The sequence below is a fragment of the Podarcis filfolensis genome, assembly GCF_964270895.1.
Source record: "Podarcis filfolensis genome assembly, chromosome: 9".
Lineage (NCBI taxonomy): Eukaryota > Metazoa > Chordata > Lepidosauria > Squamata > Lacertidae > Podarcis > Podarcis filfolensis.
This window is the reverse complement of record NC_139610.1, coordinates 50,060,878-50,073,227: the sequence shown is the minus strand read 5'-3', so window position 1 is coordinate 50,073,227 and position 12,350 is coordinate 50,060,878. Positions and strand designations below refer to the sequence as shown.

At 41.5% G+C, this 12,350-nt stretch overlaps 1 protein-coding gene and 1 long non-coding RNA gene across 3 annotated transcripts in view; one reads left to right on the top strand and one right to left on the bottom strand.

The window, feature by feature from the left end:
* Nucleotides 1–859, top strand: part of MYOZ2 (myozenin 2) — a 21,731-nt gene extending 20,872 nt beyond the window's left edge. For both annotated transcript variants that reach the window (XM_083571915.1, XM_083571916.1), the window contains exon 6: nt 439–859. In XM_083571915.1, coding sequence (XP_083428041.1) covers nt 439–673 — 235 coding nt within the window. In that variant the 3' untranslated portion in view covers nt 674–859. The remainder of the gene's footprint in view (nt 1–438) is intronic.
* LOC310742557 overlaps nt 1–12,350 on the bottom strand; it is a 20,933-nt gene extending 8,583 nt beyond the window's left edge. The window contains exon 1 of the long non-coding RNA XR_014538552.1: nt 12,191–12,350. This is a non-coding gene — a long non-coding RNA (uncharacterized lncRNA). The remainder of the gene's footprint in view (nt 1–12,190) is intronic.

Sequence of the window (12,350 nt, the reverse complement as noted above, 5' to 3'; positions counted from 1 at the left end):
CATGCTTATTTCCATTCAAATCATCATTATTAGAGAGAACAGAATAGTAAATCCCTTACACCTACAGTTCTTGCCGTGGTTTATTGTCTGATACACACTGAACTCCTGCTGCCTTCGCTCAATGAGGTGGTTTGTTCCAGTGTTGCTAGACTTGATGAGAGATCTGCATCACCTTGGTCACCTCACACTCCTCCTACCACAGTTCCACCCCAGCTGTAAAATGGGGGTGCTAGTGCCCTACTTCAAAAGGTTGCCATGAGGATTAGTGAGATAACGGCTACCTACCTACTAAAAAGTACTACAGAGGAAACCAGTAACAAGTGCTTCAAAAGAAAAACCATATGAATGTTCTGAAATACTCCATTTAATTGTAGGTTCAAAGCAGAGTGAGTATATGTTTTGATTCACCTTTCCTTTACTCTTGTCCCCGTCGTCCAGAGTTGCCACTCCATTTGGTGGTTTTGAGAGAGCATCAAAACTGGTTAAGTTCAAGGTACCAGATTTCAACTTCCTCCTGCTAAATGATCCACGATTTATGGTCCTTGCCAATCCTCTTTCTACCAGGCGGTCTTTCAACAGGACTCCTAAAGGATGGACCTCTGAGAATATTCCCATAATGATAACTATACACCCTACAGAGGTAAATGGCGTTCCAGAAACAGATGATCTGTGAGGAGAGAGTGGAGCACTCCACACACATCAGAATCAGTCTGGTGATACTCTGATCTTTCAACATGTGCTACATCATTTTCTTATGCAGCTAAAATGTAATACCATCTGATGCTGTTAACAGTTTCTGAAGTTAAGTTTGTTCTACTAACACAAATAAAATAACTTGGCCATTACCTTTGAAAAACTAGTTTTGCCTCTCTCTTTTTTATTTCTCTAGCACCTCTTTGCTCTTTCTGTTTATTAAAATAATATCTGGCTTGATTTTACGTTGCTGCATTTTCCTATTAAAAGGGGAAGTGGTAGAAATGATACTTTCACATTACTAGTTTATTTGTCAATTCTGTTTTGGGCAGACTTGCTTACAGAGATACTGGCAGAACTGTGAAAGAAAAATATTTGGCTATTGATTCTATGAAGGAAATGTGAAGTCTTGTGCCATTTCTGCTTCCTCTGTGAAAAACAATTTATTACTGAATGTTATTCTGAACAAGGTGTGTCTATATAAGCAGGAATAAAAAACAATATGTGCAAATAAAACAAAATTGAAGATTAAATGCTTGAGAAACTCTCCCACTGTAAACACATATATGTTTGTTTGACCGATACACACAGCAATTTGACAGCATAGGATTAGCATAAAATGCTACTGTGAATGATACAAGAATGGACTGAAATTTTACCAAAAAAGCACTAGATCATGTTTAAAGTAAAATAAGAGAATATATATCAAAGAACAATGCTAATTCCTTATTCAGAAAGTAACATATTTTGCATGAAGGAATAGTTAATTGAATCTTTTAAAAATGTATATTAGAGACAATAAAACCTTTGCATGTTGTTTCCAAAACAGTGTAAAGTTGCATTTTAATATAAGTTTAATTTGATTAAGCCAATTGTGAATGTTTGCAGCTTTAATAACTTTTTGTGTACATAAGATCAATTTTGAAAGTGCACTTTAAAACAAAATTTGCCATCAGCCTTCAGGTTGATGCTCACATTATACTCTTGCAGATGCTTGCAGGTCCCATGTGTCAGGAAATACGTCGTTTGCATCATAGCATAATGCAGATCTTATTTGTGTATGGATCTGCACATGGCTGGGATCCCCAGCAGTTGGCAGAGTTATGCAGTTGCACAAGTAATATCTACATGTGACAGGCCTTATAAAAATGACATCATCTGTAAGTTAAGCATTGATTAAGTAAATGAAATCCTTTAGTAAACTTGTGTTTTCAAAACCAGTTTTGCTGTGATAGTGATGCATGCTGCTGCGTCAATAGTGAAACGAGGACCAGGTGCAATAGAGGTGACATAATAAGAGTATCAACAAAGTCTTGCAGCACCTGAAAGGCGAGCAAATTTACTGTGATGTAAGCTTGCTCATGGTCAGGAGCCCACTTCATCAGGTGAATGGCATGGTCACCTAAGTGATACGTGGTGGAAGATGTGTGAAACAGAGAATGTGAAACTTGTGAAGGAAGAGGAATGTTGAATCAATGGATAACAAATGAGAATACACCATAAAAGTAATGAATGGGACGCGCCTTTCCCCCTACTTTTACGGAGAATGCATGCACAGGTCACATTTGAACCTCTGCGCTACAAAATATGGTCTGTAAATTCACAGACCTCAACTTCTAATTTTATTGTGAAGGAGCACCAGGAACCAGCACTGCTCTGGAGAATAAAGCAGGCACCAATTTGTAAGAGCTCTTAAGCCACTGGGGAATGAAAACATGTCCACAGTTGGGAGGATAGTCCCAGCACTATTAGCTCATAACAACTCCTGATTGCAAAGGGAGGAGCGGAGCCTCTCTCTTGGTTCCCAGCTCATCCTTTGATCCCTTCTCTAGGCAACAAGCCACCAGCTCCTACTTGCTGCTCACCCCTCCTACATTTCCTCTAGCCTTGATTTGTCCCTTGCTTCTGCTTCTCTGGACCAAGACGCCTCCAACTGTACTCCAGCCTGGTTCCTGATTTGCTTTTTGCTTCAGTTGCATGCAAACGACTCATTTCCTTCTAGCACTCACCATGATTGGGTCCCCTCCCAATCTTTTGTCCAAACCACAATCATTGCAAACCATTCTAGATTGTTCAGAGTGGCTGGGGCAACCCAGGTGGATGGGTGGCTAATAATAAGCAGTGCCTAGATAATGTATCAGGTAGCCAGTTATTTTTTGCCAAAAAAGAGGAAATGCATCACCAACAAAAGAGAGACTCAAGGATGGCACCAATTTGTATGTAATTTGCATGAGTTAATGTATATGCATAGATACAAAATAATTGCTATAATTTAAAAAGAAATGAAACTCACCATAGAGGTGAACAAGACTGTGGCCAGGTGAGCTGTGTGTGTGTCCAGTCTGTTCCCCAGGAAACCCAGCCAGATGGGCAGGGTATAAACTAACAACTTCTTCTTCTTCTTCTTCTTCTTCTTCTTCTTCTTCTTCTTCTTCTTCTTCTTTGTTGATGGGCAACTTCCAGGCTTCCCTAGTCTCCCTTCTTAGGATTATTTTCAAATCACATTTGGGACCAGACCATCCTCCTCATATAGGTCACCTTCACTGCCCTCCTTAATGCAGGACTATAACCATCCTAATCCTGCTTTTGCACTGAGTTTCTCATGTCTTTGATATTGTACACATGCTATCTGTGATGCAGCTGCATGCTGGCAAACAAGCTCGTTTGTGGAGTTTTCAAGAGCGAACTGAATTGACTATGGCGTTCAATCCTTTGCGTGCTTACCCAGAAGTAAGACTCACAGAGATTCAATGGGCCTATTTATTTACTTAGAAAGTTTTACACCACTTAATATCATCATCATCATCATCATTGCATTGTTTCAACTTTCTGATGTTTGCCCCCTGCCCCCCCAGCTCCTTTGGGAGGAAGGGTGGGATAGAAATGTAAGAAATATATAAATAAAGAGCAATATTTGATAACATTTCCTTAAAGCAGATAAAGACAAAATGCAACTGAACATCACAAAAAGCACAGGGTACAAAATAAAATAAAAATCAAGCGTCCAGAAAGCCAGGGTAAACAGAGAGAAAGAGAGAGAGAGAGGTCATTACTGCCTCTGCTTCACAAATTACTCATGGGAGGGCATTTAAGTAGATGGGTGCTGTCCACCAAGAAGGCTTGCTTCTGTGTTGTCACCTGTGACAATCTGCTGGTGGATCTCCTTGATTAGATTGCTCTCTAGCAGGGGAGATGGTTTACTAGGTATGATCCCAAGTTGTTTAGGGGTTTTAAATGTCAACAACAAAACTTTGAACTTGGATCAACAGGGAATAGGTAGCCATTGTATTAGCAAGCCCTCCGAAAGTCACTCATGCCATACACTTTAAGCGCATTTAAAGCCCATGGCTTCCCTGAAGGAATCCTGGGAACTATAGTTTACTTCTCATAGAGTTACAATTCACAGCACCCTTGACCAATTACAGTTCCCAGGATTCTCTGGGGAAAGCCACATGCTTTAAATACTGTATATGGTGTGGATGTTACCCAATGCAAGGGGACCTTAATTTGATGGGAACTGGATCCTCTTACACTCCAAGCAAAAGCAGCAAAATATTACCTGGATAATTGCACAAAAAGGTGGCTATCAATACCATTCCTAATCTACGGTAATGCAGTTTCCCACAGGTGGGTGAAAAGGCAGGACTGATACTATGTAATGCTTGCATAATGTGTTATTCCCTGGAGTTTTCCATATTAAACATGTAAACCAGTGTAATCCTAATTATGGGTGCACTTTTCTCATGTCCCAATTATTTACAATCTATGATTTGTGGTTATGGAAATAAACAAAAATTGCTTTCCATACAATGTGTGCTTTATTTCATTCAAATATGCCTTAATAGGACATAGTCCGAATAGGGGAGTAACAAAAGCGGAGGGACATTGGCACTTCCTCATCTAAAAGGGAGAAGTTGTGTCAATGAGATATGTGGGATTGTCCAATCCTTAATGGGCTACTTCCTAAATCTGTCCCATTCAGAAACTCAGATTTTGCCCCCAGAAAAACCCAGCGGTTTGCTCTACCACAGACAAATAATCATTCATAACACAGGAGAAACTGAAGTTATTTATTTATGGCCTTTATATACCGTACTGGCCTTTAGTTAAAAAATATCTGAGTGGCTCACAAAAATCAGTCATCATTTAGGGTTGAGGCCTGTGGAAGCAATAATAGAGGGAGCTTTCTACATGACTTATAAAGCCTTAATTCTAAATACGGATTTTAGGCTGTGATCCTGTACCCACTTACCTGCAAGTAAGCTCCCCTGAAAAAAGAGGGACATTATTTCTGGGTACACATGTCTAGGATTCTATTTTTAGCTGCAGATGAATCAGATTAATGCCCATGAGTTAGATTTTATTTATTTAACAAAATTTATGTGCTGCTTGATTGTAATTTAAACCTCTAAGCAGTTCACAAGAAAAGCAGTTTATAGGCAGTTTACCCTAGTTACGTCAAATCTCTACAGGCTACCTGAAGTGTTGGTGCTGAGACGGTGGCTTGTTTATTTTTTTTTTTTTTATAATATATTTATTGAAGTTTTCAAATAAAGCATATATTAGATAAGCACCACTTATCATTGTCCATTTAACATCTCTCAATTGTTACATGGGACTCCCCCACACCTCCCGCATACACTTACATCATTATTAAATTAATTTCAAACAAATTATCATTTAACTCATCTTAATTAATAATCTTAATTTGGTTTGACATATAATTCAGCCTTAAATCTAATTTAATGGTAGACAATTGTCTGCACTGGCATCCAATTCAGCACTCAGCCAAATTACAATATTTTTGTAAATAAATCTTAAATTTCCTCCAGTCTTCTTCCATCCTTTCTTCTCCCTGGTCTCGAATTCTGCCGGTCATCTCGGCTAATTGCATATAGTCCATCAGTTGCATCTGCCATTCTTCCACAGTGGGTAGCTCCTGAGTTTTCCAATTCTTAGCAATTAATATTCTTGCTGCTGTTGTTGCGTACAAAAAGAATGTTCTGTCCTTTTTTAACACACTCTGGCCGACAATACCCAGGAGAAAGGCCTCTGATTTCTTAGTAAAGGTGTATTTAAACACCTTTTTTAATTCATTATATATCTTCTCCCAAAAGGCCTTCACTCTAGGGCAGGTCCACCAGAGGTGAAAAAATGTTCCTTCATTTTCCTTACATTTCCAACATTTGCTATCAGACGAATGGTATATTTTAGCCAGTTTAACAGGGGTCATGTACCATCTATACATCATTTTCATCACATTTTCCTTCAACGCATTACATGCAGTGAAGTTCAGCCCAGAGGTCCACAACCTTTCCCAATCTTCAAACATAATATTATACCCAATATCCTGCGCCCATTTTATCATTGTTGATTTTACCATTTCGTCATGTGTGTTCCATTTCAGCAGCAAGTTATACATTCTTGAAAGTACCTTAGTCTTAGGTTCTAACAGTTCAGTTTCTAACTTTGACTTTTCCACTTGGAATCCTAGCTTTTTGTCATTTTTAAACACTTCTTTAATCTGAGCATAGTGTAACCAGTCTCGCACTTTGTCTCTCATCTTTTCTAAACTCTGCAATTTCCAGTTGTCACCATCCTTTTCTATTATCTCCCAATATTTTGGCCAGTTGGCCTCCATATTGGCTCTTTTCCGAGCCTTAGCCTCCAGGGGTGACAGCCACCTCGGAGTTTTATTCTCCAGTAAGTCTTTATATTTTGTCCAGACATTAAAAACTGATTTTCTGACAATATGATTCTTGAAGGCCTTATTTATCTTAGCTTTATCATACCATAAATATGCATGCCATCCAAACGCATTATTAAAACCTTCCAAATCCAAGACATCCGTATCTTCAAGAAGTAACCAATCTTTTAACCAGCAGAAAGCTGCAGCTTCATAATACAACTTTAAATCTGGCAGGGCAAAGCCCCCTCTTTCTTTCGCATCTGTTAATATTTTAAATTTAATTCTGGGCTTTTTGCCCTGCCAGACAAATTTAGAAATATCTTTCTGCCACTTCCGGAAGCACTCTGTCTTGTCTACAATCTGCAGTGTCTGAAACAAAAATAACATTTTTGGCAATACATTCATCTTGATGGCAGCTATTCGGCCTAACAAAGAAAGTTTTAGTCTTGACCAACTATCCAAGTCTCTCTTAATCTCTGACCAACATTTTTCATAATTATCTTTAGACGGTGGCTTGTTTAAACCATGGTTGACCTTTAAGTCTAAACTGGGAAACTGTGGCTCAATCCCTTTTTAGTAACCAGGATATGAAACAAAGATCAAATCCCAGATTCATATCCTGGTGAATAAGCTGGGACTCAAACAGTTTCCTGGTTTGGATGTAATAGAAAAATGTGATTTAAGCAAGTCATGGTTGCAGATCTCGCCCCCTCAGGGGGAGGGGGTCAGGGGAAAGAAAGAATACCCAGGGGTACTATATATAGCTTGTTCTTGGGTTGATCAGCCGTTGTTTATAAGTCCAAGGTTATTATGCCTGAACCAGTCTTCTGAACTGATTTTCTCCTCTAAGTTGGAACCCTCCTCAGGCTGAAAGATGCTGAGTTTCCTATCCATTTAATAAATTCTACGCTGTATTGTGCCTATTATTGATTTTATTCTTTTCCTATCTTTTCTGACTGGGTGCCATCATCTTGCTGTATGACCCATCATGACAGAGCCCGAAATTTTGCCTCCCAGCTCACTTTGTACATTTCTTCAGAACACTCCCCCCCCCCCCCGTGTGTATCCTCCAGTTCTTACAAGCTTAGCTTCAGGCACACTTGTAAATACTTTAAACAGTCGCTCTTGGGTTTTTTCCTTCCTGTGCATTTCCCAGTAGCCAGAGAAGTCACGTAATAAACCTTGCTGCTGCTGCTGCTTTGTTTATTTCAACCACATTGCCTTCACCCTTAACTTGCCTCAAGCAAATTTGTTCTCTTTCTTTAGTTCTATGAAAATCCCTACCACATACCTGCCAGAGCAAAAAAATCTATTCACTAGCCAATGAAACAGGGTGCCTTTCTTTTATTTATCATGACTAATGTTAATACTGGGCTTGGAGCAACAGAGGGGAAGGCAGACACAAATTAATACAAACAAGAACAAAGGTGGGAATAGAGCTGTGTGTGCCTTGTAAAAAGCCGTCTCATTTCCTCGGTAATCCAGTTTCTAATTCAATGACACAAATAAGCCTCCCACAATTTAAGGAGCACTTGTTTGTAAACTTCCTAATGTTCCCTACTCTGCAAACTGCAATAATCTCACCACATGACATAGCAATGCTAGAACTGGACACTGTATTATGAAAAGTGTGTTCCTAAAAAAACATAGTCAGTGTTAGAGGGTAAGTAACTGATCTTTTCGTTGCTTGCGTCATCCTTACAAATTTGCTGACATGCTCCAGCTATTTCTCTTAGGATATTGGCTACCAAGCAAGAAAAAGTGAAAAGGCCAGAAAACATTGCCTTGGAGAGTTCATGTCTTTGTGAAGATGCTATTCTGCTTAGGCCAACTAAGTTAGAACTGACCAATATATATTGCATAGTGAGTTTATCTGCAACATTATTAGGCATCTCAAAGAGAAAACAACAGGAAATCAGAAATAAATTTTAAAAGTGCATATGCTTCCACTGAATTTAAGAAAACTGTCTGGTGAGTAGTACAACTAAACAATACCCAATGGTTGGATTGAATAAAATGTAAATTCATTTTAAAAAATGACCTTCCATTCAAAATCAAATCTGTCTTTAATTTGAAAATCTAAGAATGTAGGTAGGTATGGTTATAAGATGCACACTGTCCTTTTTATTGCTTCTCAAACCTTGTTCTTATTTTTACAAAATTATGCTTTTCTAATCTGCTATCTTGAGGAAAGTTACATTTTAGTCATTAAAGGTGCCTCACACTACTAATATCTATTTCCCCACACTTCTGTCTAACCCTTTTCAACATATCTATTTTTCTAACATGTTTTTTTTATCTAGCCTTTTTCTTGCAAGCTATGTCAGCCAGGAGTCATTTATCCATTTAAAGCAGAGATTGGGAACTTGTGGCCTTCTAGATGTTGTTGGACTCCATCAGCCCAGCCAGTATGCCCACTGGTGAGAGATGATGGGAGCTGTAGTCTGATCTAAGGCACACTATTTATGTTGTAGTAGGAGTGTGAAATCACAGCAGCGCTGCTCCCTACTGTGCTTGCAGGTAGCACAAGAAACCCAGGACCACTCAGGAGGAGCCCATGCCAGTAGCCCAAAGGATGATGCCGAGATGCAGAACAGCAACATTGTGAGCTCCTCCCATGTGGTCTGGAGCTACTTGTGGTAGCGTGGTAGCAGTATACACTAGAAAAAAACTGCAAGAACAACATGAGTATTGAGTCTAACCCAGATATCTCAAGGACCCTGTCCTACCACGTAGACCTGCCCAGTTGTAAAGATCTGTAGGTGGGGTCCTCCTGGTACTATCACCAACCTCTGAGGTTTACAGGGCGGCAGCATATGCATGGGCCTTTTTAGTGGTGGCCCTCAGTGCATGGAAAGCCCTCTTGTCCAAGATGCACCTGGCCCTGTCACTGTCCAATGCCATTGACAGGTCAAGATGCACCTTTTTGCCCAAACCTTTGGATACAGCTGAGTGATATGGAGTACCCGCTTCTGTTTTATTGTAAAACTCTTTTAAAATACTGTTTTAAACTTATTTTTAAATACTTAAATTCATAGCTGTCAACTTTTCCCCTTTTTATAACGGAAATTCCCTTATTCTGAATAGGATTCCACGCAAGAAAAGGGAAAAGTTGACAGCGATGCTTAAATTGCGTTCTGGAGATGTCCATAACCTGCCCTGAGACCTTATAGTGAACGGCGGGCTACAAATTCAAACAAACCAAGAAGCGTCAAAGTGGATCTAGGAATCCAGAAGTGAGAGAGGACATTTTAGCAGCTGCAGAAGAGACTGTTCCCCAAAGATGCTCCACACGACTGCCATGCAGCTTCTCCATGCAACTTCTGCTTTGTCCATGTGATGATGAGAACAGTGACAAAATTGAAGACGGAATAAACTTGCTTTCTGCTATTGCTGAAAGGTCAAAGCAGTGTAGTAAAACAACAAAATTGTGACCACCCAATCTGAAGTCTCTGCCATCGCCATCACATTGCTCCCAACAAATTCCAACGCAGGACAGATTCACAATAGCTTTTACCCCCACTGCACAATGTCACCTCTTTCCAATAATATTTAGTCCCTCCAGTTCTTAAGCCATTTGTGAAATCTTGCATCAGACCTTTGTCTCTCCTTTTTCCAGATTCATGCTGGCCATTCTTTTCCCTCAGTTCCCTGTCTCGTGGCCCAGTCTCACATCAGTCAATGACTGCTTACATCAGTCATTGGCTCATAGTCCTCCTCCATGCTTTTTCAACCCTTCTGTGCCATCCCCACCCCCATCTCACATCATACTTCAGGCAACAGAACACATTTTCTCACCTTTCTTAAACCCCAAGATTTCCCTTTCTTATTAACCTCTCCTTTCAATGCCTAGGTTAATTTGCTTGCCTGTCTTTTCAGTGGCCACTGCCTCCTCTACTTACTCTTCCCTCCGGTTTCTGACTCATAGCCCTAGGCTACTCTGCACTCCCTCAATGAACTCCATGTCTGGGTTCCTTATGCCTGGAATCCTCCTCTCCTTGGATCTCTTCCACAACACTTCCTTCCCCTTGGGCCTATGATCTTTTTCACATGAACAGCTCACAGTTTCATTTCCTTAGCCACTGTAATGCTTATGAACGTTCCATGTTGTCGCAGCAGGATATGCAGATGAGCATACATTTTCTTCATCACTGAGTTACACAAACCTCAACCAGGGGCCAGGATTCATGGAAAATGACTCTCCTGGGCAGACTTGCTCCCAGCTTCACAGAAAAGGACAAGAAAAGGAGGGGAGAGGGAGAGCACATAGGGAGACAAGTGGAAGAGAGATGGTAAATATGCTAGGCAGGGGAAGACAAAGGGATACTAGGTGAGGTAAGAAGAGGGGACCAAGCACAAGACAAGGCAAAGCAGGTTCCATGGTTTGGGAAGCTCTCAGCAATAATCCCCTGGTGGACACTTCTCCTAGCTTCCCTGGAGAGGTCTAATCCTCCCAACACACCGCCCAGAGGGAGATGACCAAATCAGCAGTTACTGCTCCTTGCAACTACCTCCACAGCTTGCTGACCTGAGCAGGCAAGAAGCATCTGGTGCTACCTTCACTTTTTCTGTCTGAGTGTTCTTCAATCATGGGTCTCCAGATGTTGTTAGACTGCAGTTCCCATCATCCCTGACCACTGGCCAAGCTGGCTGGACATGATGGGAATTCTAGTCCAACACCTGGAGACCCAAGGTTGAGGAGCATTGTGCTAGATGGCATGGCCACTGGAACTGGGTGAAACAGGCCTAGCCTTCCCAGAGGGAGCCTATGAAGCTGCTCCTTGAGGATACCTGACAGTAGAGATGCTAGAAGCAAAACCCTGTCCTCTGTGCTGCCCAGAGGGAGATGGTGATGAAGTGGAGGCAATGGCTGCTCTTAACCTCCATCACTTGCCCAAAGATCAGTCTCACCTTGCCTGCTCACTCCTTCTAAGCAGCAGTGCCCAATATATTTCCTATTGCTACCCACTGCAGACAGAAAAGCAGCAGCATCAACCACTTCTTTGGACAGCTGCTTGCTTCCCTGCATGGGTGTTAGGAGCTATTGCTGCCACTGTGGCATGTCTTGTCACAACATCCAAGCAGGATTCACACTTCTCTGGGGATCCCCCTGACAGTGGTGGTGGCTTGTCAGGGGTGGGTACCAGCGGACCTTCCCAAAGTACTGGTGCCTAAACTATTCACCAATACCAGCCTCTGCTGCCGGCCATAGAATAGGATATGAATAGGGTGTGTGTGACGGAATAAAAATAATAAGGGTATGTTGTTGTTTAGTCGTTTAGTCATGTCCGACTCTTCATGACCCCATGAACTAGAGCATGCCAGGCACTTCTGTCTTCTACTGCCTCCTGCAGTTTGGTCAAACTCATGCTGGTAGCTTCGAGAACACTATCCAACCATCTCGTCCTCTGTTGTCCCCTTCTCCTTGTGCCCTCAATCTTTCCCAACATCAGGGTCTTTTATGGGGTTATTTGCATGTTTTCAGCGTTGTTCCATCCATTAGATTTCTGCAAGAAAGAAAAGCCGAGCTGCTTGATAGCAAATGCCCTGCCCCTTATCAATGGGCACTTGCCACCATGGCTATGTTCTACCTCCACTATCAGGGAAATGATGTGTCTCAATACTAGTTATCGGGAACTGTGAGTGGGCACAGAGTGCTGTTCAGCTCAGGTCCAGCTTGCAGGGTTTGTACAGGCACCTGGTTGGCCACTGTGAAAACAGGATGCTGAGACCTTAAGAGTGAAGTGTGGGTAAATAATGATCCAGCAGGCTGCCAGTTCCAGTTCCGCAGCTTGCTGACAGCTCTACCTTCGGCTTCTTCCCAGCATCCTTCATCAGCACTCTGGATCGCGCAGCCCGCAGGATGACCTGAACCGGAATCCCGCGCGCGGCCAACCTCCCTCGCCACCGCCGTCCCAGGCTCTGTGGGGTTGATTGATTGATTGATTAAAGGAGGGGGAGTGGGCAA